This window comes from Lolium perenne, chromosome 3 (genome assembly GCF_019359855.2).
Source record: "Lolium perenne isolate Kyuss_39 chromosome 3, Kyuss_2.0, whole genome shotgun sequence".
Classification (NCBI taxonomy): domain Eukaryota; kingdom Viridiplantae; phylum Streptophyta; class Magnoliopsida; order Poales; family Poaceae; genus Lolium; species Lolium perenne.
The window spans coordinates 348879374-348905119 of record NC_067246.2 but is presented as its reverse complement, the minus strand read 5'-3'; the positions used below and the strand labels follow the sequence as shown (position 1 = coordinate 348905119).

At 44.0% G+C, this 25746-nt stretch overlaps 1 protein-coding gene across 2 annotated transcripts; it reads right to left on the bottom strand.

The window, feature by feature from the left end:
• Nucleotides 1-810: 810 nt before the first annotated feature.
• LOC127346166 (pectin acetylesterase 5) lies at nucleotides 811-25623 on the bottom strand. 2 transcript variants are annotated; one of them, XM_051372711.2, is made up of 12 exons: nucleotides 25179-25623; nucleotides 25023-25105; nucleotides 2957-3089; nucleotides 2725-2804; nucleotides 2558-2647; nucleotides 2280-2404; nucleotides 2151-2211; nucleotides 1843-1896; nucleotides 1669-1746; nucleotides 1477-1582; nucleotides 1230-1375; nucleotides 811-1129 (listed from the first exon to the last, which is right to left on the bottom strand). In XM_051372711.2, the coding sequence occupies exons 1-12, from the start codon at nucleotides 25372-25374 to the stop codon at nucleotides 1019-1021; spliced, it is 1263 nt and encodes a 420-aa protein (XP_051228671.1). In that variant the 5' UTR covers nucleotides 25375-25623; the 3' UTR covers nucleotides 811-1018. The 2 variants fall into 2 exon arrangements, with proteins under 2 accessions (XP_051228671.1, XP_051228672.1); XM_051372712.2 differs by lacking the exons at nucleotides 811-1129; nucleotides 1230-1375; nucleotides 1477-1582; ... (5 more) ...; nucleotides 2725-2804; nucleotides 2957-3089 and adding exons at nucleotides 22102-22342; nucleotides 22443-22588; nucleotides 22694-22799; ... (5 more) ...; nucleotides 24018-24097; nucleotides 24245-24374 and having other exon boundaries at nucleotides 25179-25471.
• Between the last annotated feature and the right edge of the window lie 123 nt (nucleotides 25624-25746).

Sequence of the window (25746 nt, the reverse complement as noted above, 5' to 3'; positions counted from 1 at the left end):
TCGAGCAACTGCTCAAAAAAACGATGCCCCCAAGAGGTAGAGCGACGCCGACAATGCCTCCATGGTCTGATCCATGATACCCAAATCTGGGGTTTCCTCAGAGCAGCACGAGTGAGTAGACGCCGGCTGTGACGGTGATGTCTTCAACAAGGTAACGACGTTTAGACTCCACCATTGCCTGACCAACATATAAAAGGAAACTGGGTTTCCTCTTGAGCCACCGGTGTCTAGGCCACGCAAGAGGATATAAACACTTGCCTCTATCATTGCACCATTTGGGGGCAGCCTTTGGCCTTTCTAGTGGAGGTGGGATTCTCCTCTCTCGTCCCATAGTGCAACAGGGGAAGATGGGACCAACAGGGAAAATATGGTCATTTTTGGCAGAGCCATCGTTGAACGGCATATGGCGCTGAGATTTTCCGAATATCTCTTAACTATTCAAGAACTAAAGAGATATATCAAATTTCTCTTGCTCTAAATAAATTTATGTTCATAGAACCGTTAAGGAGATTATCTATGTGCTCAATAACTTTTGTCATTTAATCATTTTTCCATTCTCATCTTACAAGGTTTGGGATTTTGTATTTTGTTTCTCCGACCCAAAAAAAAAACGCAGAATTGAATTGCTTAATCAACTTCTACTGAATTGATAAAATAACTCCTCTTTTCTTTAGGTTTGAAGCCTAATAGTTCGTTGCTAATCTCTAGCAACAATATTTGTACAACACTTCACTGATTTTTTTTAAAGTATACATAGTGGGGAAACCCACTGTCTAGCCTAAAAAAAAAAATTCCTCTTTTGGGGGGAAATCCTCATAATGATTTGGTTCTTGAACTATAAATAATTTCATTTTTTTCAACTGGAGTAATTGACATTCATCTTACCATACTTATTTTCATTCTAAATAATCATTATTTTTACATTGACACGGATATACAACATGGTAACTGTTGATTCTCCCCTTGTATTCTTGATTCTTTGCATAGTAATCCCGACGCGTACCAATGTAGTAACAAATTATGTTGGCAACAGACTGCTGCATGTTGGGTTGCACGGATACTCGCAGTCAATCTGTTTCACTTCTTGCCTCCTTCGAGAGTACCAATCTCCAACAGCTTCTGCAATAGTCTGCGTCACAAAATGATAACCAAAATGTATCAATCCAAGCAGCAACACAATGCGTCAAAGATAAGGTTGATAGTCTGATAGTGCATTTTAAACTCCTTACGTTGTTTCCAAGCCTTGGGGAGATTGGTGAATTCCAAGAGATGCCATAGAGCGTTTGGCAGTGGGTGAAACATGAATCGATGAACATGCCCCAGTCCCCCTTATCTTCAACAACCTTCAGGTTATTAACCATTGAATTCCTGAACCCTATCGATGACGAAAAGCAAGTATTTTGTTTTTCAGAAGAGAATAGGCAGAAGTACTAAATGAAAGAAGAGAAAAAAAAAAGATTCACAAGCTAAGCCAACCATCAAGAACTTGAATTTGTGTGGAATTGCAGTTTCGGATATTATTCTTGCAACTCAACCATGACTTATCAGGAGAGGATGAAACTGGTACAAGGACGTTTTGTATCTATGAAGAAGAATCACTAATAAAATTGTGTGAACATCAACAAAGAAAAGTGGATAAAAGAACATGAAGAAGATATTGGAAAGTACCTGCCATGAATCATACCCAGAATTGAGAATAAACATAGGGGTGCGGATGCTCTTTATAAGCTCAGCTGGGAAGAAACACTAGGAGCAACATTATGTCAGCTAATGAACTTACTGACATAATCTGATGGCAGGCGTAAGTATGGGAAGCAAATCAAATTATGCAAGAGAAACTACCTCGGTTGGCTCTTTGTTGGCAAGGCATTCCTTAGGTAACACTTCTCTAACATTCTGGAAAAAAATTAGCAGAAAAATAAAGGGAGAAATAACTCAATGGATTTTGGTACTAAGTGGCATCAATTACTTGGATAGGGAAAAGTGTGATGTTCACAAGACTAACTGCATGAAAAAACATTGTTTTTACAAAAATCCTTTTCTAGTAGCCATGTTTTGGATAAAAGTACAAGTATGTTAACAAGACTAAAAAGACTTGATTATAAAAGAAGGCATATCTACTAAAGTTTGAAGCACGTCCTACAGCAAACCTGGAGGTGAACAACTCCGTCATAGACAGACCAAAAGGACCGTACTCCAGATATATCCTTTCTGCAAAGTAAAGGTACTTTAGTTGAGGTCCACTGCTAGTGGATCACATCTATTTTCAAGAGTCTTACACGTCAAGAAAAAAGCCAGCATCAGCAAGGCATTTAACTGAAACCTCCCGAGGAAATCTTGCGCTAAAATCATCGCAATGCAGTATCGTGGCTAAACCACCAGCAGAACAACCTGTAAGAAGGGCCTGAAATGTGAAGGAAAGTCAGGTTGCTTCATTTCCGCATGGTCTTGTTTGCAACAAAATAGCTAGCGGGTGTTGCTGAAACTGGCAGAGAGATATATATGCACGAAAGATGGTTCTGAAAATATCATGTGAAATGGGTAAATTAAGTACAACCTGTGTAGCATTTGCAAGTCCTTTCCTCATGAGTTCATCAATAGCCGCTTCATAGATGTGCAATCCTCTGAAGTGGAGTATGCTTCCATCCTACATCATTACCAACAGAACATCATCGCTTTAAGCAATCAAAACAGCGAAATCAGACCAGGATTCAGAAAACTCACCTGCGCCCAACCTTCAGTGTCACCAGAAAATGACGCCCCGTCGCAATACCGTACATAGACTTTGTTCCAGTTGTAGAAATCTAACAAAGAGCTGATTAAAGTTAGTGAAAGGACTTATCAAAAAGGTCTCATGAGCTGGCTTTATCCAAATGAACAACAAGAGGGACCGCGTGAACATTGATGCAACAAATAAACAAGGAGTGGTATGCAAAAGAGAAGCTTAAACAATTACCGGGATTTAGTTGCTGATCACTACCGAGGATCCCTGCGCTGGTGAACAGTATCGGTTTCATGAACTTAGATGAACCTAATGCAGACATTTTGCGGTTCGAACAATCTTTGACTGTACTGCACCAACCTCCTCCCTGGATAGTTTGATTTAGAAAAATGTAGGTCTCAATCAATTATTTGCCTTGCCAGCGATGAGTCCACTTGCTAACCATGCCCAATCGTGTAAGAGTACATTTTTTATCGAATAATAAATTGTAGTACGTACGGATCCATGTGCGTTTGATCCAATTTGCTTAATAAAAAGTGTAGTAGGGACTCTATCCGATTTGTTAAAATAAAAAAGTAAAGATTAAAAGATTGTGTCTTCTTGGCGGAGGCTGGCGCTGTTTCGGGTGCGGGGCGGGGAATCGGAGCGGCTCGGTCGTGTCCGCCATTGCTGTTTGTTTGGCAGTGTCACGGTATCACTGGTAGAAAAACAGGCTTCCGTCCAGCACCATAAGTCGCGAAGCTATAGGAACCGCGACTAATGGGACCTTTAGTCGCGGTTCGGGAGGCGAACCGCGACCAAAGGCCTGGGCCCAGGGCGCTCGGTGGCCAGCTGGTGCACGTGGGGGGCTTTAGTCGCGGTTGGCCAGGCCAACCGCGACTAAAGGTGGCCAACCGCGACTAAAGCCCCTCCCCTATATATACCCATCCAGCAGCCAACACTTAGCCATTTGGAGTCATTCTCTTCACAAACTTCACAAGTGGGTGTTAGGTTTGCTTTTGGTTCCTCTTATGCACATAAGGTGTTTGATGAAATGCCCCAAGAGCATGAAACAAACATGATATGAAGTGTTGGAGCCACACTTGAGCTTTCTCATTTATTTTTTCCTCCTCGATCGCGGTTAGCAACTTGAACCTTTGATGTGTCATTGATAAAATATGCATGTGTGTAGTTCATTGTTTAATTTATATTGTTTGTAGCTAGTCAGTTTAACAAATGCATGATGGTTAATTATATATTTTATATTATAATAATGCAGATGAATCGGCAATGGATGTACGGTAACCGACTCTCCGGCGAGTTCACTACGGGTTTGAAAGATTTCCTCGTAGTGGCTAATGCGAACAAGCATGGGGGTTTTGTTATCTGTCCATGTGTTAACTGTAAGAATCAGAAGGGTTACTCTTCCTCAAGAGATGTTTACATGCACCTGCTTCGGCACGGTTTCATGCCAAGCTATAATTGTTGGACCAAGCATGGAGAAAGAGGGGTTATAATGGAAGAAGATGAAGAAGGGGATGATTTCATCGATGAAAGCTATCTTGCTCATTTCGGTGATACTTTCATGGAGGATGCTGAAGGTGAAGGGGAAGGTGAAGGGGAAGGTGAAGAAGAGGCACATGATGATCCCGTTGATGATCTTGGTCGGACCATTGCTGATGCACGGAGACGCTGCGAAACTGAAAAGGAGAGGGAGAATTTGGATCGCATGTTAGAGGATCACAGAAAGGTGCTGTACCCCGGATGCGATGATGGTCTGAAAAAGCTGGGCTGCACACTGGATTTGCTGAAATGGAAGGCACAGGCAGGTGTAGCTGACTCGGCATTTGAAAAATTGCTGAAAATGTTGAAAAATATGTTTCCAAAGAATAACGAGTTGCCCGCCAGTACGTACGAAGCAAAGAAGGTTGTCTGCCCTCTAGGTTTAGAGGTTCTGAAGATACATGCATGCATCAACGACTACATCCTCTACCGCGGTGAATACGAGAATTTGAATGAATGCCCGGTATGCACTGCATTGCGTTATAAGATCAGAGGCGATGACCCTGGTGACGATGTTGAGGGCCAGAAACCCAGGAAGAGGGTTCCCGCCAAGGTGATGTGGTATGCTCCTATAATACCACGGTTGAAACGTCTGTTCAGGAACAAAGAGCATGCCAAGTTGTTGCGATGGCACAAAGAGTACCGTAAGTCGGACGGGGAGTTGAGACACCCCGCAGATGGAACGCAATGGAGAAAGATCGACAGAGAGTTCAAAGATTTTGCAGCTGACGCAAGGAACATAAGATTTGGTCTAAGTACGGATGGCATGAATCCTTTTGGCGAGCAGAGCTCCAGCCATAGCACCTGGCCCGTGACTCTATGCATCTACAACCTTCCTCCTTGGTTGTGCATGAAGCGGAAGTTCATTATGATGCCAGTGCTCATCCAAGGTCCGAAGCAACCCGGCAACGACATCGATGTGTACCTAAGGCCATTAGTTGATGAACTTTTACAGCTGTGGGGCAGACCTGGTGTCCGTGTGTGGGATGAGCACAAAGAAGAGGAATTTGACCTACAAGCGTTGCTTTTCGTAACCATCAACGATTGGCCTGCTCTTAGTAACCTTTCGGGACTGTCAAATAAGGGATACAATGCATACACGCACTGCTTACATGAGACTGAAAGTGTACATTTGCCACATTGTAAGAAGAACGTGTACCTTGGGCATCGTCGATTTCTTCCGAAAATTCATCCAGTAAGAAAGAAAGGCAAGCATTACAATGGCAAGGCAGATCACCGGCCGAAGCCTGCGGAACGTGCTGAGGTATTTGATATGGTCAAGGATTTGAAAGTCATCTTTGGAAAGGGTCCTGGCGGACAATCAGTTCCGAAGGGAGCTGACGGGCACACAGCCATGTGGAAGAAGAAATCTATATTCTGGGAGCTAGAATATTGGAAAGTCCTAGAAGTCCGCTCTGCAATCGACGTGATGCACGTTACGAAGAATATTTGCGTGAACCTCCTAAACTTCTTGGGCGTGTATGGGAAGACAAATGATACAAAGGAAGCACGGCAGGACCAGCAACGTTTGAAAGACCCTGATGACCGGCATCCGGAACGGTTTCAAGGTCGTGCCAGCTACGCTCTGACCAAAGAAGAGAAGGTCATCTTTTTTGAATGCCTGAGCAGTATGAAGGTCCCGTCTGGATTCTCGTCCAATATAAAGGGAATAATAAACATGGCGGAGAAAAAGTTCCAAAACCTGAAGTCTCACGACTGCCACGTGATTATGACGCAATTGCTTCCGATTGCTTTGAGGGGGCTCCTGCCGGAAAATGTTCGAGTAGCCATTGTGAAGCTATGTGCATTCCTCAATGCAATCTCTCAGAAGGTAATCAATCCAGAAGTTCTACCACGGTTACAGAACGATGTGATCCAATGTCTTGTCAGTTTCGAGTTGGTGTTCCCGCCATCCTTCTTCAATATTATGACGCACCTCCTGGTTCACCTAGTCGATAAGATTTCCATTCTCGGTCCTGTATTTCTACACAATATGTTCCCCTTCGAGAGGTTCATGGGAATATTAAAGAAATATGTTCGTAACCGTGCTAGGCCAGAAGGAAGCATCGCCAAGGGCTATGGAAATGAGGAGGTAATTGAGTTTTGTGTTGACTTTGTTCCTGACCTTAAGCCGATTGGTCTTCCTCGATCGCGGCACGAGGGGAGACTAAGTGGAAAAGGCACGATCGGAAGGAAATCAACGATATGTATGGACGGCCATTCTCTCGATTGAAGCACACCACACGCTCGACCAATTCCAGCTTGGTGGCTCCGTACTTTGAGAAACACAAGAATATTTTACGCTCGGACAACCCTGGGAAGCCTGAATCCTGGATTAGGAAGGCCCACATGGAGACTTTCGGCAGTTGGTTGAGAAAACATTTAATGAATGACGATCATGTTGTAGATCAGCTGTACATGTTGGCCAAGACACCATCTTCGACTATAACGACTTTCCAAGGGTAGGAGATAAATGGGAATACATTTTACACGATCGCCCAAGATAAAAAGAGCACCAACCAAAACAGTGGTGTCCGCTTTGATGCAACAACCGAGAATGGGCAAAAGGTCACATATTATGGTTACATAGAGGAGATATGGGAACTTGACTATGGACCCTCCTTTAGGGTCCCTTTGTTCCGGTGCAAATGGTTCAAGCTAACAGGAGGTGGGGTAAAGGTGGACCAGCAATACGGAATGACAATGGTGGATTTCAACAATCTTGGTTACCTTGACGAACCATTCGTCCTAGCGAAAGATGTCGCTCAGGTTTTCTATGTGAAGGACATGAGTAGCAAACCGAGGAAACAGAAAGATAAGAAAACGATCAGTACATCATGCGATGATCCAAAGCGCCACATTGTTCTTTCAGGGAAAAGAAACATCGTGGGAGTGGAGGACAAGACAGACATGTCAGAAGATTATAATATGTTTGCTGAAATTCCGCCCTTCAAAGTGAACACCGACCCAAACATTAAGTTAAATGATGAGGATGCTCCATGGATACGGCACAATCGTAAGCAAGCAGGGACACAAGGGAAGAAATGATGTGTAATAATTTATTGTACCAAACTTTGTTGAATGGATCATGTGAATTATATTACCCGTGATGTGTTTGGTGTCCATTTTCGAATGATTCAATTGACTCGAGATAGCACTGATGATACATGAAATTTGGAGTGACTCAGTCATACTCCTGCCTAGGCGTATAATATGCATACTCGTAGTCTTCATAGCCGCCGCCGTTGTACTGGTAGTCGTCGCCTTCTAAGTTGCCGCCGTCGTCGTCGCTGCTGTCGTCGCTGTCGTCGGGCGGCGCTCGTGGCTCGAACTGAGGGTAGCGCAGGCGGGGGATATCGCCGGCCGTAATGTAGTCCATGACGCTCTGCAGAGTCCGGCCGTACCACCATAGCCGACGGCCGGCCTCGTGGAAGTTCCCAGGAGGCAGACCATCCTCCTCATACCTGGCGAGCGCCCTCTCACGCCGATTGATGAAGAAGGCGTCCCAAGTATGCTGGTTATCGGGATGCCAGCGGGGATTCATCCGCTGCTCCGGCGTGAGGTCGAGGTAGTAGTGGTTCGTGATGGCCGCCCGGCGCGCAGTACCCTAAGGGACGGGAGGGACCGGCACGCCGCCGGCGCTTAGGCTCCAGCCGGCGGGGACGCGGTAGCCCGGTGGGCAAGGGTAGTTTGAGGCGCAAAGCTCCTCCACCTGCTAGTAGGTTAGAGTGGGTGCGGTGGAAGCCATTGAGAGTGATGAGAGATTGTAGAGATGTGATAATGCTGGCCAAGCCGGGCTACATATATGTAGTGACAAATGGCGGGAAAAATGGGAGCGGGAAGACAGGAGGCGGGAAGAAAGTGGCGGGAAGAAAGAGGTGGGAAGAAATTGGCGGGAAGAAATTGGCGGGAAGAAAGTGGCGGGAAGAAAGAGGCGGGAAAGAACTGGCGGGAAGAAAGAGGCGGGAAGAGGGGGTCGGGCGCAGCATGAAGATCATCCATTGGATCTCGGAAGCCAGCAGCGGAGAAGCAGCGTGGCTTCCACGGAGGCCCCACCGGCTGGTGCACCGACGATCGAAATTACTGCTCCGGAGCCTCTGGTGGTCGAAATTACTGCACCGGAGCCTCCTCGCTACCCCGTGGACGATATAAAGGAGATGAAAGCATGTCATCTGTATTATCCTATCGGGAACATGTCCATGAAGGTAGCCATCGGCAGTGCTTTACCACCTGGAGCACTCCACCACAACAACCCCATTCAAGATGGCTATGCTCGTGTCACGGTGGAGGACATAGTCCAAGGGTTTGTGGACCTGGACATTGACATTGCTACACCTGAAGGGGCGACAAGACTTGGAGATGTCAAGCGCCAGTTCATTCTATGGCAGAAGAAGTTTATCAAGTTTCCAGGCGAGGCGCCAGAAGTCCACCCCCCTACGGTGGTGGTGGTGGCGGCGGTGGCGGCGGTGGTGGTGGTGCTTCACCTACACCTCCTTCACGTCAGCCGACGCCGCCCCCCAATTCACCTCCGGCGGGTAAGCAGCCGCCGCCCCGTAGTCCGCCCCGGGCGGGTAAGCAGACGCCGCCCCCCAATCCACCTCCGGCGAAGAAGCAGAAGCAGCAGTCCTGGATTATTAACCCGGACCCTTACGTACCTAAGAAAACAAAGGTACCGGAGCCATCACTGAAGCCTCTCCCCATGAGGCCTTGGGAACGTAGTGCCGAGGAAGTCGAGGCGGCCGCGACTGCTGAATTAGAGAAATGGAAGGCGGGCTGCAAGAAGAAAAGAGAGCCCGAGCCCAAGCCAGTATTTTCTGATGAGCAAAAGAAGTGGGCTAAGTCATTTTTGAACACACCGTCCCAAGCCGCGAAGAATCTGCCTGACGACTATGCATGTGAACTAAAGAATCAGGCACGCATGTTCAAGAAGAAGAAAGAGGAGGCCGATAAAGCGGAATTACAAAGTGCACAAAGTGGGAAACGAGTTGTTGCCCAGCTCGGGGAGCAAAGTAAACAATCGATTGCCCCGCTTATAGTGACAGCCGCCGGTCCGGATGCCCCCGAAATCATAGAAGCTGCAGCAGCACAGGGATTGACTGTAACGAGTGCCAGAGAACAAGCGGCCAACTTAGGTATTACTCTTCGTGAACTGTTAGGCCTTGATGAGGCGCCAGTGAATTAGGTAGTACTTTCATATGTGAAGAATGGGCCTCTCGTCGAGCCTGCGCAGGAAGAGGATCTACCTCCACAAATGAAAGGTCTGCTGAACTGGTACAAGGGTTACATAAAACATAAAAACGCCAAAGATTATATTTATGCGGAAGTTGGATATGAGCATCACTTCAAACAATACTCTGTACAAATTCATCTGAGTGAATTGTTCCAGCTTTTCAATCTGCGCGAGCTCGACAAATCTATCATCAGTTGCTACGTTCTGTAAGTGATTTATTTCTACCCCATCTCGTTCATATTGCCTGCACTATATATATATGTCCTAACTATATTGTTGTGTCCGCTATTATACATGCAGATTGAAGATTAAGGAATGCAGAGTAAGGAGCATCCATGATGTTGGGTTCATTGACCCACACATCGTTAATGGATATACGTTAAAGCATCACCCCGCCGACGTGGAGAAAGACCTGTGGCGGTTTCTTGATAAGCAGGAACTCAAAAGTGATATTCTATTTCCTTACCATTTTGGGTGAGTGTTTATGTCTTGAGCACATTCTCTTTTGTTTACTCCATGCATGGTATGTGGCCGGCTAATCGATGAGTTATGCATGACGTACTGTGCATGTATCGTGTCCGCAGGTTCCACTGGATTTTGCTAGTAATTAAAGTTGACAAATCAGAATGTATCGTCCACGACTCTCTGAATATGGATAAGGCGGAGTGGGCCGACATGAGACAAATGATTCAAAAGTAATTGTTTTCATTCATTTGCGCTCTATATCGATCGGCCTATTTCGTTCATTTCCTAATTAAGCTTCAAGTAATTAACTAATAACTCTCTTGTTCATTTAATTTTCTTTGCCTCGTAGGGTTTGGAGACAGTTCTCAGATACAAAGGTCGGTGAATTCAAAAAAGAGCTAAATTTCATGCGGTCAAAGGCTAAGAATGGTGGCGATATTCAGCCACCGGGAACCAATCTGTGTGGATACTATGTCTGTGAGATGATCCGGAGATACACCTCTGAGCGCGTTCCGAGTGATCTCAATGCTCAGAGGAATAACCTCCGGATGATGCTTAGTCCAGAAGCTCGCTTCCGACCACTTCAAGAGGAACTAGCTAGATGGTTCAGGAGGGAAGTCCTCGATCCTAAAGGAGAACACCATTGCGAGGACGTAGAACTATACATGCATTAAATTATGTATGGAAACTTGTTCAAACTTGTATATGGTCATCCGATGATATTGAATATATACTGTATATTCCTCTTGAATTCTTTTTGGTTCTAATTTCAAATTTGTTTGAAATTGTACATTCATATGCATGTATATATGTAGTACCGCAGAATATGTGAAACTCTTTCAAAATTACAATAAAGCACAAAAGAAATAAAACAATATACAAATTAAACAGAAAATATGTTTAGGGGGGTCAGGTTTAGGGGGGGGCCTAAAACCCTAAACCTGCGGCGGCCTTTAGTCGCGGTTGGCCAGAAGAACCGCGACTAAAGGTCCTCCGCCCCGACGGTCGCCTGGCGCCCACGTGGACGGGCCTTTAGTCGCGGTTCGTAAGCAACCGCGACTAAAGGGGGGGGGGGGGCTTCAGTCGCGCTAATTTGGTCGCGGTTGCGCAACCGCGACTAATGGCAGTTGCGAAGCGCGACCAAAGGCCCTTTTTCCACCAGTGTATGGAGGCAGGCTGCCTGGTTTCTTATTGCAGAAGTGGTGTCGACTCCACTCCAACAGTTTCTTGCCGCCGCAACATCTTCCACCTGAAAATTTATAATTTCAAATTCTTCAACCAACCGTCTGATGGTGCGCTCGCTACCAGTAGTATGACTTCAATCATTTCAGTGTGTTAATAGCATAAAACCGCCATTTTACAACTCAAATTTATTGGATACTACAACTTTACGTTTGCAGAACAAAAAACCGATGGATTTTGCTAGGTTTTTTGCCGAACGAGCTAATCGTTGATTTGCATCAAATTGACACAATTTTTGATATGCCGGCCCCACCTGAGATGCTAGCTGTAGGATAACGTTGCATAGAAAACAAAAAATTTCCTACCGCGAACACGCAATCCAAGCCAAGATGCAATCTAGAAGACGGTAGCAACGAGGGGTTTATCGAGTCTCACCCTTGAAGAGATTCCAAAGCCTACAAGAGGAGGCTCTTATTGCTGCGGTAGACGTTCACTTGCCGCTTGCAAAAGCGCGTAGAAGATCTTGATCACGATCGGTTCCGGCGCCACGAACGGGCAGCACCTCCGTACTCGGTCACAAGTTCGGCTGTTGATGAAGACGACGTCCACCTCCCGTTCCAGCGGGCAGCGGAAGTAGTAGCTCCACTTGAATCCGACAGCACGACGGCGTGGTGTCGGTGGCGGTGGAGAACTCCGGCGGAGCTTCGCTAAAGCTACGCGGGAGGTATGGAGGAGAGGGGGTGGCCGGCCACTTCAAGGGGGGCGGCCAGCTTGTGGTCTTGCGGTGGTCGGCCCCCTCCCTTGGCCCCTCATTATATAGGTGGATCCCCAAGAGTTGGTCTCCAAGTCTTCGAATAAGACCCGAACCAAAAACCTTCCATATGGAGGGGAAACCTAGCCAAGCTAGGACTCCCACTAGAGGTGGGAGTTCCACCTCCCATATGGGGGGGTGGCCGGCCCCCTAAGGGGGAGTCCACTTGGGACTCCTCCCCCACTAGGGTTGGCTGGCCATGGAGGTGGAGTCCCATGTGGACTCCACCTTCCTTGGTGGTTTCTTCCGGACTTTTCTAGAACCTTCTAGAACCATCCATAGAACCTTCCGCGGCATTTTAATTCACATAAAATGACATCCTATATATGAATCTTATTCTCCGGACCATTCCGGAACTCCTCGTGATGTCCGAGATCTCATCCGGGACTCCGAAAAAATATTCGAACTCCATTCCATATTCAAGTTCTACCATTTCAACATCCAACTTTAAGTGTGTCACCCTACGGTTCGTGAACTATGTGGACATGGTTGAGTACTCACTCCGACCAATAACCAATAGCGGGATCTGGAGATCCATAATGGCTCCCACATATTCAACGATGACTTTAGTGATCGAATGAACCATTCACATACAATACCAATTCCCTTTGTCACGCGATATTTTACTTGTCCGAGGTTTGATCTTCGGTATCACTCTATACCTTGTTCAACCTCGTCTCCTGACAAGTACTCTTTACTCGTACCGTGGTATGTGGTCTCTTATGAACTCATTCATATGCTTGCAAGACATTAGACGACATTCCACCGAGAGGGCCCAGAGTATATCTATCCGTCATCGGGATGGACAAATCCCACTGTTGATCCATATGCCTCAACTCATACTTTCCGGATACTTAATCCCACCTTTATAGCCACCCATTTACGCAGTGGTGTTTGGTGTAATCAAAGTACCTTTCCGGTATAAATGATTTACATGATCTCATGGTCATAAGGACTAGGTAACTATGTATCGAAAGCTTATAGCAAATAACTTAATGACGAGATCTTATGCTACGCTTAATTGGGTGTGTCCATTACATCATTCATATAATGATATAACCTTGTTATTAATAACATCCAATGTTCATGATTATGAAACTAATCATCCATTAATCAACAAGCTAGTTTAAGAGGCATACTAGGGACTTCTTGTTGTCTACATATCACACATGTACTAATGTTTCAGTTAATACAATTATAGCATGATATATAAACATTTATCATAAACATAAAGATATAAATAATAACCACTTTATTATTGCCTCTAGGGCATATCTCCTTCAGTCTCCCACTTGCACTAGAGTCAATAATCTAGATCACATTGTAATATACCTAACACCCATGGCATTCTGGTGTTGGTCATGCTTTGCCCTAGGGAGAGCTTTAGTCAACGGATCTGCTACATTCAAATCAGTGTGTACTTTGCAAATCTTTACTTCTCCATCTTCGATGTACTCGCGAATCGAGTGGTAACGCAGCTTGATATGCTTCAGCCTCTTGTGTGACCTTGGCTCTTGTGCATTGGCGATGGCACCCATGTTATCACAGTAAATGATTAATGGGTCCAATGCACTAGGAACCACACCGAGCTCTATAATGAACCTCTTCATCCATACCGCTTCTGATGAAGCCTCTGAAGCCGCTATGTACTCTGATTCTGTTGAAGACTTCGCCACCGTGCACTGCTTCGAGCTTGCCCAGCTTACTGCAGCACGATTCAATATAAACACGTACCCAAATTGTGACTTAGAGTCATCAGGATCAGTGTTCCAACTTGCATCGGTGTAACCACTTACAACGAGCTCTTGGTCACCTCCATAACAAAGAAACATATCCTTAGTTCTTTTCAAGTACTTCAGGATATTCTTGATCACTGTCCAAAGTTGTTCCATTCCCTGGATCACTTTGATATCTGCTAGTCAAACTAACAGCATGTGCTATATCCGGTCTAGTACATAGCATGGCATACATGATAGATCCTATCGCCGAGGCATAGGGGATTTTACTCATCCTTTCTCTTTCTTCTCAATAGCCGGTCCTTGAGTCTTACTCAAGACTTTGCCTGGTAACATAGGTAAGAACCCTTTCTTACTTTCGTCCATTCTAAACTTCTTTAGAATCTTGTCCAGATATGTACTCTGTGATAGCCCTATTAGGCGTCTTGATCTATCTCTATAAATCTTGATGCCTAATATATACGATGCTTCACCAAGGTCTTTCATTGAAAAACTATTATTCAAATAACCTTTAACACTGCTTAATAGTTCTATATCATTCCCGATCAATAATATGTCATCTACATATAATATTAGGAATGCTACAGAGCTCCCACTCACTTTCTTGTAAATACAGGCCTCTCCATGACACTGTATAAACCCGAAGTCTTTGATCACCTTATCAAAGCGTCGGTTCCAACTTCTTGATGCTTGCTTCAGTCCATAGATTGAACGCTGAAGTTTGCATACTTTGTCGACATTTTTAGGATCGACAAAACCTTTGGGTTGTACCATATACAACTCTTCCTCAATGTCTCCATTAAGGAATGCTGTTTTGACATCCATCTGCCAAATCTCATAATCGAAAAATGCAGCTATTGCTAACAAAATCCTCACAGATTTTAGCTTCGCTACAGGTGAGAAAGTCTCATCGTAGTCAACTCCTTGAATTTGTCGGAAACCCTTTGCGACAAGTCGAGCTTTATAGACAGTAATATTACCATCTGCATCTGTTTTTCTCTTGAAGATCCATTTATTCTCGACAGCCTTTCGGCTATCAGGTAAGTCTACCAAAGTCCATACTTTGTTATCATACATGGATTCCATTTCGGATTTCATGGCTTCTTGCCATTTGTTGGAATCTGGGCTCATCATCGCTTCTTCATACGTCGCAGGGTCCTCATCATTGTTATCCACAATCATGACATTTAGACAAGGATCATACCAATCAGGAGTGGTACGTTCCCTTGTCGATCTGCGAGGTTCAGTAGTTTCCTCGTTCGAAGTTTCATGATCATTATCATTAGCTTCCTCTGTTGCCGGTGTAGGCGGTACTGGTACAACTTCCGGTACTGCGCTACTCTGATCAACGAGTATAGATTCATCAATCTCATCGAGTTCTACTTTTCTTCCAGTCACTTCTTTAGTGAGAAATTCTTTCTCAAGAAAGGTTCCGTTCTTAGCAACAAAGATTTTGCCTTCGGATTTGTGATAGAAAGTATACCCTATAGTTTCCTTAGGGTATCCTATGAAGACGCATTTCTCCGCTTTGGGTTCTAGCTTGTCCGGTTGTAACTTCTTTACATAGGCTTCGCAACCCCAAACTTTCAGGAACGACAGCTTAGGTTTCCTATTAAACCATAATTCATACGGTGTCGTTTCTACGGATTTTGATGGTGCTCTATTTAAAGTGAATGCGGCTGTCTCTAATGCATAACTCCAAAAAGATAACGGCAAATCAGTTAGAGACATCATAGAACGAACCATATCTAAGAGAGTTCGATTACGACGTTCGGACACACCGTTACGTTGAGGTGTTCCCGGCGGTGTCAATTGTGAAAGTATTCCGCATTTCTTTAAATGCATGCCAAACTCATAACTCAGATATTCACCTCCACGATCAGATCGTAGAAATTTGATCTTCTTGTTACGTTGATTTTCTACTTCACTTTGGAATTCCTTAAACTTCTCAAAAGTTTCGGATTTATGTTTCATGAAATAGATATACCCATATCTACTCAGATCATCTGTGAAGGTTAGAACATAACGATAACCACCGCGCGATGCTACGCTCATTGGTCCACACACATCGGTATGTATGATTTCCAATAAGTCAGTAGCTCGCTCCATCATACCAGAAAATGGAGTCTTTGTCATTTTTCCCATTAGACATGCTTCGCATCTATCAAGTGACTCAAAGTCAAGTGATTCAAGTAATCCATCAGTATGGAGTTTCTTCATGCATTTCACTCCAATATGACCAAGACGACAGTGCCACATATAAGTAGAATTATCATTCAATTTAATTCGCTTAGCATCAATGTTATGTATATGCGTATCACTACTATCGAGATCTAACAGAAATAAGCCATTCTTTTGTGGTGCTTGACCATAAAAGATATTATTCATAAAAATAGAACAACCATTATTCTCAGACTTGAATGAATAACCGTCTTGCATTAAACAAGATCCAGATATAATGTTCATGCTCAACACGGTTACAAAATAACAATTATTTAGGCTTAAAACTAATCCCGAAGGTAGATGTAGAGGAAGTGTGCCGACAACGATCACATCGACTTTGGATCCATTTCCAACGCGCATCGTCACTTCATCTTTCAGTAGTCTTCGTTTATTCTTTAGTTCCTGTTTCGAGTTACGTATATGAGCAATCGAACCGAGATCAAATACCAGTGTACTAGAACGAGAACCGTTGAGATAAACATCTATAACATGTATATCAGATATACCTTCTTTCTTCTTCTTGACAAGGCCGCTCTTCAGATCAGCCGGATACTTGGAGCAATTACGCTTCCAGTTGTCCCTTCTCCTTGCGATAATAGCACGCAAGATCGGGCTTAGGGCCGTTCTTAGGTTTCATAGGAGGCGTGGCAGCTTTCTTGCCACCCTTCTTGAATTTTCCCTTAGACTTGCCCTGTTTCTTGAAACTGGTGGTCTTGTTGACCATCAACACTTGGTGCTCTTTCTTGATCTCAATCTCAGCAGCTTTTAGCATGCCAAAGAGTTCAGGTAACTCCTTGTTCATGTTCTGCATATTGTAGTTCATCACAAAGTTCTTGTAACTTGGTGGCAGTGATTGAAGGACACGATTAATCCCCAGTCGGTTAGGAATCACTATTCCCAAGTCACTGAGTTTCTTCGCATGCCCGGTCATGGCGAGCATGTGCTCACTAACGGAGCTGCCTTCTTCCATCATGCAGCTGAAGAATTGTTTCGATGCTTCATAGCATTCCACGGCCGCATGAGTCTCAAAAATAGCTTTCAGCTCTTTCATCAACTCATGAGGATCGTGGTGCTCAAAACGTTTTTGAAGATCGGATTCCATACTGCACAGGATGGCACACTGAACTTGAGAGTACCGAATTTTCCGAGTCTCGTAAACAGCTTTTACTTCATCGGTTTCAGTTTCTGCAGGAGGGTCACCTAGCGGTGCATCAAGCACATATTGCAGATTTCTGCCAGAGAGGAAGATCCTCACATGACGGAACCAGTCGGTGAAGTTGCTACCATTGCTCTTAAGTTTCTCTTTCTCTAGGAACTGATTAAAATTGATTGGGGACGCCATCTCTACAACATATATTTGCAAAAGTTTAGACTAAGTTTATGACAAATTGAGTTCAAATTTTAATTCAACATAATTAAAAATCTAGATGAACTCCCACTCAAAACAATATCCCTCGCATTGTCTTAGTGATCACATGAACCAAATCCATCGCACCTATGTCCGATCATCACGAGACAAGGTGTGATTTCAATGGCGAACACTCAAAGTGTTCATCATATCAACCATATGATTCATGCTCTACCTTTCGGTATCACGTGTTCCGAGACCATGTCTGTACATGCTAGGCTCGTCAAGGCCACCTTAGTATCCGCATGTGCAAAACTGTCTTGCACCCGTTGTATGCACTTGTTGATTCTATCACACCCGATCATCACGAGATGCTTCGAAACGACAAGTCTTGGCAACGGTGCTACTAAGGATGAACACTTTATTATCTTGAGATTTTAGTGAGGGATCATCTTATAATGCTACCGTCGCAATCTAAGCAAAATAAGATGCATAAAAGGATTAACATCACATGCAGTTCATATGTGATATGATATGGCCCTTTTGTCTTTGCGCCTTTGATCTTCATCTCCAAAGCACGGACATGATCTCCATCATCTTTGGGCATGATCTCCATCATCGTCGGCGTAGCGTCAAGGTCAATGGCGCCGTCTTCATGATTGTCCTCCATGTAGCAACTATTACAACTACTTTGAAATACTACTCAACATGAAATTTAAAGACAACCATAAGGCTCCTGCCGGTTGCCACAATACAATAATGATCATCTCATACATATTCATCATCACATTATGGCCATATCACATCACCAAACCCTGCAAAAACAAGTTAGACGTCTCTAATTTGGTTTGCATATTTTACGTGGTTTAGGGTTTTCGAGAGAGATCTGATCTACCTACGAACATGAACCACAACGTTGATACTAATGTTTTCAATAGAAGAGTAAATTGAATCTTCACTATAGTAGGAGAGACAGACACCCGCAAAGCCTCTTATGCAATACAAGTTGCATGTCGAACGAGGAACAAGTCTCATGAACGCGGTCATGTAAAGTTAGTCCGAGCCGCTTCATCCCACTATGCCACAAAGATGCAAAGTACTCAAACTAAAGATAACAAGAGCATCAACGCCCACAAAACCATTGTGTTCTACTCGTGCAACCATCTATGCATAGACACGGCTCGATACCACTGTAGGATAACGTTGCATAGAAAACAAAAATTTCCTACCGCGAACACGCAATCCAAGCCAAGATGCAATCTAGAAGACGGTAGCAACGAGGGGTTTATCGAGTCTCACCCTTGAAGAGATTCCAAAGCCTACAAGAGGAGGCTCTTGTTGCTGCGGTAGACGTTCACTTGCCGCTTGCAAAAGCGCGTAGAAGATCTTGATCACGATCGGTTCCGGCGCCACGAACGGGCAGCACCTCCGTACTCGGTCACACGTTCGGTTGTTGATGAAGACGACGTCCACCTCCCGTTCCAGCGGGCAGCGGAAGTAGTAGCTCCTCTTGAATCCGAAAGCACGACGGCGTGGTGTCGGTGGCGGTGGAGAACTCCGGCGGAGCTTCGCTAAAGCTACGCGGGAGATATGGAGGAGAGGGGGGCGGCTAGGGTGTGGGAGGGGGTGGCCGGCCACTTCCAGGGGGGCGGCCAGCTTGTGGTCTTGGGGTGGCCGGCCCCCTCCCTTGGCCCCTCATTATATAGGTGGATCCCCAAGAGTTGGTCTCCAAGTCTTCGAATAAGACCCGAACCAAAAACCTTCCATATGGAGGGGAAACCTAGCCAAGCTAGGACTCCCACTAGAGGTGGGAGTTCCACCTCCCATATGGGGGGGGTGGCCGGCCCCCTAAGGGGAGTCCACTTGGGACTCCTCCCCCACTAGGGTTGGCCGGCCATGGAGGTGGAGTCCCATGTGGACTCCACCTTCCTTGGTGGTTTCTTCCGGACTTTTCTAGAACCTTCTAGAACCTTCCATAGAACCTTCCGCGACATTTTAATTCACATAAAATGACATCCTATATATGAATCTTATTCTCCGGACCATTCCGGAACTCCTCGTGATGTCCGGGATCTCATCCGGGACTCCGAACAAATATTCGAACTCCATTCCATATTCAAGTTCTACCATTTCAACATCCAACTTTAAGTGTGTCACCCTACGGTTCGTGAACTATGTGGACATGGTTGAGTACTCACTCCGACCAATAATCAATAGCGGGATCTGGAGATCCATAATGGCTCCCACATATTCAACGATGACTTTAGTGATCGAATGAACCATTCACATACAATACCAATTCCCTTTGTCACGCGATATTTTACTTGTCCGAGGTTTGATCTTCGGTATCACTCTATACCTTGTTCAACCTCGTCTCCTGACAAGTACTCTTTACTCGTACCGTGGTATGTGGTCTCTTATGAACTCATTCATATGCTTGCAAGACATTAGACGACATTCCACCGAGAGGGCCCAGAGTATATCTATCCGTCATCGGGATGGACAAATCCCACTGTTGATCCATATGCCTCAACTCATACTTTCCGGATACTTAATCCCACATTTATAGCCACCCATTTACGCAGTGGTGTTTGGTGTAATCAAAGTACCTTTCCGGTATAAATGATTTACATGATCTCATGGTCATAAGGACTAGGTAACTATGTATCGAAAGCTTATAGCAAATAACTTAATGACGAGATCTTATGCTACGCTTAATTGGGTGTGTCCATTACATCATTCATATAATGATATAACCTTGTTATTAATAACATCCAATGTTCATGATTATGAAACTAATCATCCATTAATCAACAAGCTAGTTTAAGAGGCATACTAGGGACTTCTTGTTGTCTACATATCACACATGTACTAATGTTTCGGTTAATACAATTATAGCATGATATATAAACATTTATCATAAACATAAAGATATAAATAATAACCACTTTATTATTGCCTCTAGGGCATATCTCCTTCACTAGCGTGCCCCATGCTAGATGGACAGACGAGACAACCATTAATGGGCAGTTGTGCGCCCACCCGTGAGCCCAGGCTGGTCAAAAGCAATCGATGTCTCACTCCCGCTCACTCCTCTATCTTGCTCATCCCCTCTCGGATGCCGCACCACTATCACCGTCGACTGCCATTATTTGGTCGCTGCTTGTCGTCAGCGGCCATCCATGCCCGGCTGGAACGACGGTGAGTCATCGAGCACGTCTCCTACCTAGCCAGGGGTAAGTGAATGCTCGGTCCTATCGCCGCATCTAGGGCTAGGGTTTCGCCCAGATTTGGGAATTTTCGATTTCTCTTTGATTTTGGTCTAATGAGGATGAATTTATGCGTAATTAGGACTTTAGCACGATTGACTACTGCCCAGACACGTGCGACGAACCTACATTCACCGGGTTGTAGGCAGATTGCCCGGAGGTGTGCCTCCTCCATGGGAAGGAGCCGGTGAAGCGCATCGCTTTTGAAGGCACGAACACTGGCCATCGCTTCTACATGTGTTCTATGCAAGGGGTACGTGTGTTCTCGCTGGAGTGTTCTTGCTGCTACGTATTTCTAACACCGGCTGTCAATTTATGTTAGCAGTACTTGCTCTAAATCAGTAGTTGTTGCTCTGAAATTAATAGTAGCTAAATTAGCAGTTTTCTCCGAATTAGTAGTATTTGCTATGTTCATTTGTAACTTGATTTTCCAACTTCTCAGTGAATCAGTAATTTCTAACAACTGATAACCCTGAATTAGTAGTATTTGCTCTGTCCACTCAATTTTGCACCTATGTTCATTTGTTGTTGCTCTGAATTAGTGCCAATGTAGCTGATCAACCATTTAGCCAGTAGATGGGCAACCATTTAGCCAGTAGTTTAATAAACATGTTGGCCATTTAGCCAGTAGCTCTGTTCATTTGTTGGATGTGATAATATACAGTAATAATGTATATATTTGATATATGCAGTATATTGAGAATTATGGGTTTCACTCTTGGCTAGATGATGAGTGGCCGCAGACAATGAAGAACACACTACTGAAGATGTAGGGAATGTATCATGACATGCATAATGCACTTTTAGATGAGAAGATTGAGAATAGCGAACTGGTGAAAGATTCTGAATGAGGAGAAGATAAAGGTGGATAAGAAGTACTCCAGTCTGATGGCTGATGTGGCCAAGTTCGTGAATGATACTGAGATATAGTTTATTGAGCAAAACTATGACAATATAGTGAATGGAACTGAGGAGAAAAAATTGAGGGATATAAAGGCTCATCTTGAGAATGAGTTGATGAAAGCCAGTGATGAAGTTGCTATGTTGAAGGATGGCAAGATTGCCGGTGGCAAAAAAATGAGGTTGATGCAGGAACAGTGGGAAAAGAAAAATATGATTCTGAAGGAGGAGAAGAAGAAGATGGAGTATTAGTTGTACGGTATTCTTAAGTTGAGAAATGCTAGCAAGGAAAAGTTGCTAAAAATCAAGCACATATGTGATGAATAAGCTGTAGTAGTCTAGTGGTAATGTGTAGCCCTAAGTACTGTCTAGTGGCAATGTGTAGCCCTAAGTAATGTTAGTGAAGAATTGTTGAACTCTATGTAGTTTAAATTGCATGCTGCCATGTTAGTTGCGCTGTTAAAATAAAATTGAAAATGAAATGTTGAAGGAAGTTTTAATGATTTAATAAAATAATTTATCATTTCGGGGAAATTCTCATAATGATTTGGTGCTTGAACTATAAATAACTTCACTTCTTCACTCGATGCAATTTTCATTCATCAGACCATATTTATTATCATTCCATATTTATTATCATTCCATATGATCCTCAATTTTCACTTCCATGGAGTATACAAAATGATGATTGTTGGTATTACCCCTTTTCTTGATTCTTTACATAGTAATCTCGACAGGTCCAATGTAGAAACAAATCATCCAATTTTATTTGAAGAACTGAATTACTCGAATGCAGTAACAAATCATGTAGGCAACAGACTGCTGCATGTTGGATTGCACGGATACTCGCAATCAATTTCTTTCTCTCCATGGCTCCTTCCAGAGTGCCAATCTCCAATAGCATCTGCAATGGTCTGCCCCAGCAAATGATAATGGAAGTATATAAATCCAATCAATAACAAGGTTCATTGAAGATAACATACTAATATGATAGTGGATATTTTAACTCTGTACCTTATTTCCAACCCTCGGGGAGGTTGGTGAATTCCAAGAGATGCGAGAGAGTGTTTGGCAGTGAGTGAAGCATGAATCGATGAAGATGCCCCAGTCCTCCTTATCTTCGACGAGCTTCAAGTTGTTAACCATTGTGTTCCTAAACTCTGTTGATGAAGAAAAGAAGCCATTTAGTGTCTCATAAAAGAGAAAAGGCAGAGGTGATAAGTTTAAAAAAAAGGAGAAAAAACAGATTGGCAATCTAATCCAACCATCAAAAACTTCAATTTGTTTGGAAGTGCAGTTCCGGATGTTGTCCTTGCAACTCAACCAAGAATTATCAGGAGCAGATGAGCCTGGTACAATAACGTTTCGTATCTGTAGCGAAACCATAGGTAGAACAGTGGAAATTTTAATATAGAGAAATGAATATAATAACCAGAAGAGAATATTGAAAGTTACCTGCCATGAATCATATCCAGAGTTGAGAATAAACATGGAGGTGCGGATGTACTTTATGAGCTCAGCTGGGAAGAAACACTAGGAGCAACATTATGTCAGATATTGAACATACTCACATAATCTGATGACATGTGTAAGTGTGTGAAGGAAGTCGAATTATAAAAGAAAGCTACCTCGGTTGGCTCCTTGTTTGCAAGGCAGTCCTTGGGCAAGACTTTTCTAACATTCTGAAATAATTTAGCAAACAAAACGAGACTAGAATGACACTATGGCATTTAGTACAAAGGGTAATCTAAGCTCCCATTTTCTAAAAAAAAAAAACAATATGCACAGAAAATAGGCAATCTTCTGCTGACTGTTGTTACAAGACTAGCCACATGGAAAATCTATGGTTTACAAATATTTTCCTTGTTTATTGTCACGTTTGGAGAAAAGTACAAAAAGGACTACAAGATGATTAGAAAATTTCAGTATAAAATAAGGCATGCCGTCCAAAATTTCAAGCATGTCTAACAGCTAACCTGGAGCTGTACAACTCCATCATAGACAGACCAAAAGGATCTCTCTCCAGATATATCCTTTCTGCCAAAGAAAAGTTACTTCAGTTCAGGTGCAATGCTAGTAGATTTCACATATATTTTCAAGAGTCTTACACGTCCAGAAAAAATCCAGCATCAGCAAGGCATTTAACTGCAACCTCCTGAGAAAATCTTGCGCTAAAATCATCACAATGCAGTATTGCGGCTAGACCACCAGCAGAGCAACCTGTAAGTAGAGCCTGGAATGTGAAGGAAACTGAGGTTACTTCATTTTCACATGGTCTTGTTCTCAACTAGATAACTAAAGGTTGTTGCTGAAACTGCAAGAACATTTTTTGTCGAACATGCCTGGAAGCACGTGTTTGTATTGAGAACAAAGCGCTAAGATTGCCCAAAACACCAAGTTTACAAAGATTGAGTATGACCTGTGTAGCATTGGAGAGTCCTTTTTCCATGAGTTCATGAATAACCGCTTCATAGATGTTCAATCCTCGGAAGTAAAGTGTGCTTCCATCCTACATCATTACCAACAGAACATCATCATTTTGAAGCAACCAAAACAACAACGTTGGACGACGATTCAGAAAAAAACCACCTGCGCCCGACCGTCTGCATCCCCAGAAAATGACGCTCCATCGCAGTATCTTACATAGACTTTGTTCCAGTTGTAGAAATCTAACCAATGTGTCAATCAAAATTAGTTAAAGGACATACTATCATCAAATAGGTAAAGAAGTCAGCCTGATTTCATCCAAACAAAGAGAAAGGGGAACAATGCAACAAATAGGGAGTGGTAAATGAGAAAGAACAATCAACAATTACCAGGATTCTGCAGCTGATCGCTGTCGAGAATGGCAGCAGCGAACCGTATCGGCTTCATGAAATTGGATGAGCCCAACGCGGTCATTCTACGGTTCGAACAATCCTCGATTGTGCTGCACCAGCCTCCTCCCTGGGTGTTTTCAATTAGAAAAAAAAATGAAAAGCTTACTTATTGGCGAAGAAATTAGGACCCAGGTCTCTATCTCAAAGCACGTTTTAGTTATAAAAAGTGCATATTTTTAAAAAAAGTTATAAAAATATATCTTTTGTAAATTGTACTAGTCTTCGAATAGGACCATCATTGCTTTAGATGCCGTTGCACCGCCATTTGTGTCTCCTTCTGTCGAACTATTTGTTTTCATGTTTTATTCGTCGGACGTTGAACAGTAGTACGCATCTTAGCTATACACTTAGTGTAATGCTTAAACATTTGAAGTAATGAAACACCCTTTATCGAAAAATATATGTGAACTAATTGCCCTGCCAGCCTTGAGTCCGTCTGCTCACCAACCACAATCATAAGAAGGCATCTTCTTATATGGAATAAAAGTCCACGGAGCCACATGCTTAGTGGAAGCAAAAATTGATTAGAACCCAGGTCGATCTCTATCTCAATATTTTAAATTATAAGAAAGATCACGAAGACTGTCTCATCTTCAATTTGATTTTTTTTTCAATTTTCTGCTAGCTAATTAATGCCAGAAATGGAAAAACGTACTCTAGCTAGCAATTTATATATCAGGAAAAAAAAAGGGTGACTGATGGATGATGGTACTACCTCTAGATGGACGAGCCATTTGTTGGCCCCGTCGCCGGAGCCTCTCTGCAGGTGGTACCCCGGCGGGGTTCCATCCAAGCACACTGAAATGGATGGATTAATGCAAGAAAGAAGCTATGATTCTGATAGAACGTCGGATGAACACCGCGAACGTACCTGCTCCTTTCTCCGTGGCGCCGGCGAGGAGGGTGAGCGGGACGCGCTCCGGCGACGAGCTGAACAGCCTGGGACGGAGAGGGCCGGAGGCGGACAGCAGGAACAGTATCAGGACCAGGACCGCCGTCACGGCGAGTCCCCATGCGCGGCGCCGAAGCTGCGGGGCGAGGAGCGGCTCGGTTGCCCCCGGCGCCATTGCTGTTTGTTTGGCCGTACGTCGCTTGGAGGCGGGCTACATGATTTCTTATCTCGACAGTGGTGGTGGACTCCACCCCTCCACCGTTGGTTGCCGCCACCACATCTTCGCGCTGAAGACTTACAGTTTGAATGCTTCAACCAACTGTCTGGTGCGCCGTTGCTTGATACTACGTACTTTAGTACGCTTCAATCTTTTCAGTTTGTGCTTGCGTTGTGCCGAGCACTTCTACCACTCCTTGCTTGCGTTTTGCACTGAATTTTTCTCGTCCTTTTTTTATTGGAGCAAGAAGGATGAAATGTAATGTCCCGACCTGTTTATCAGTCGGTGGGAAGGAAACGCCGGAAAGTGGCGGGAGGGGGATTCTTACTC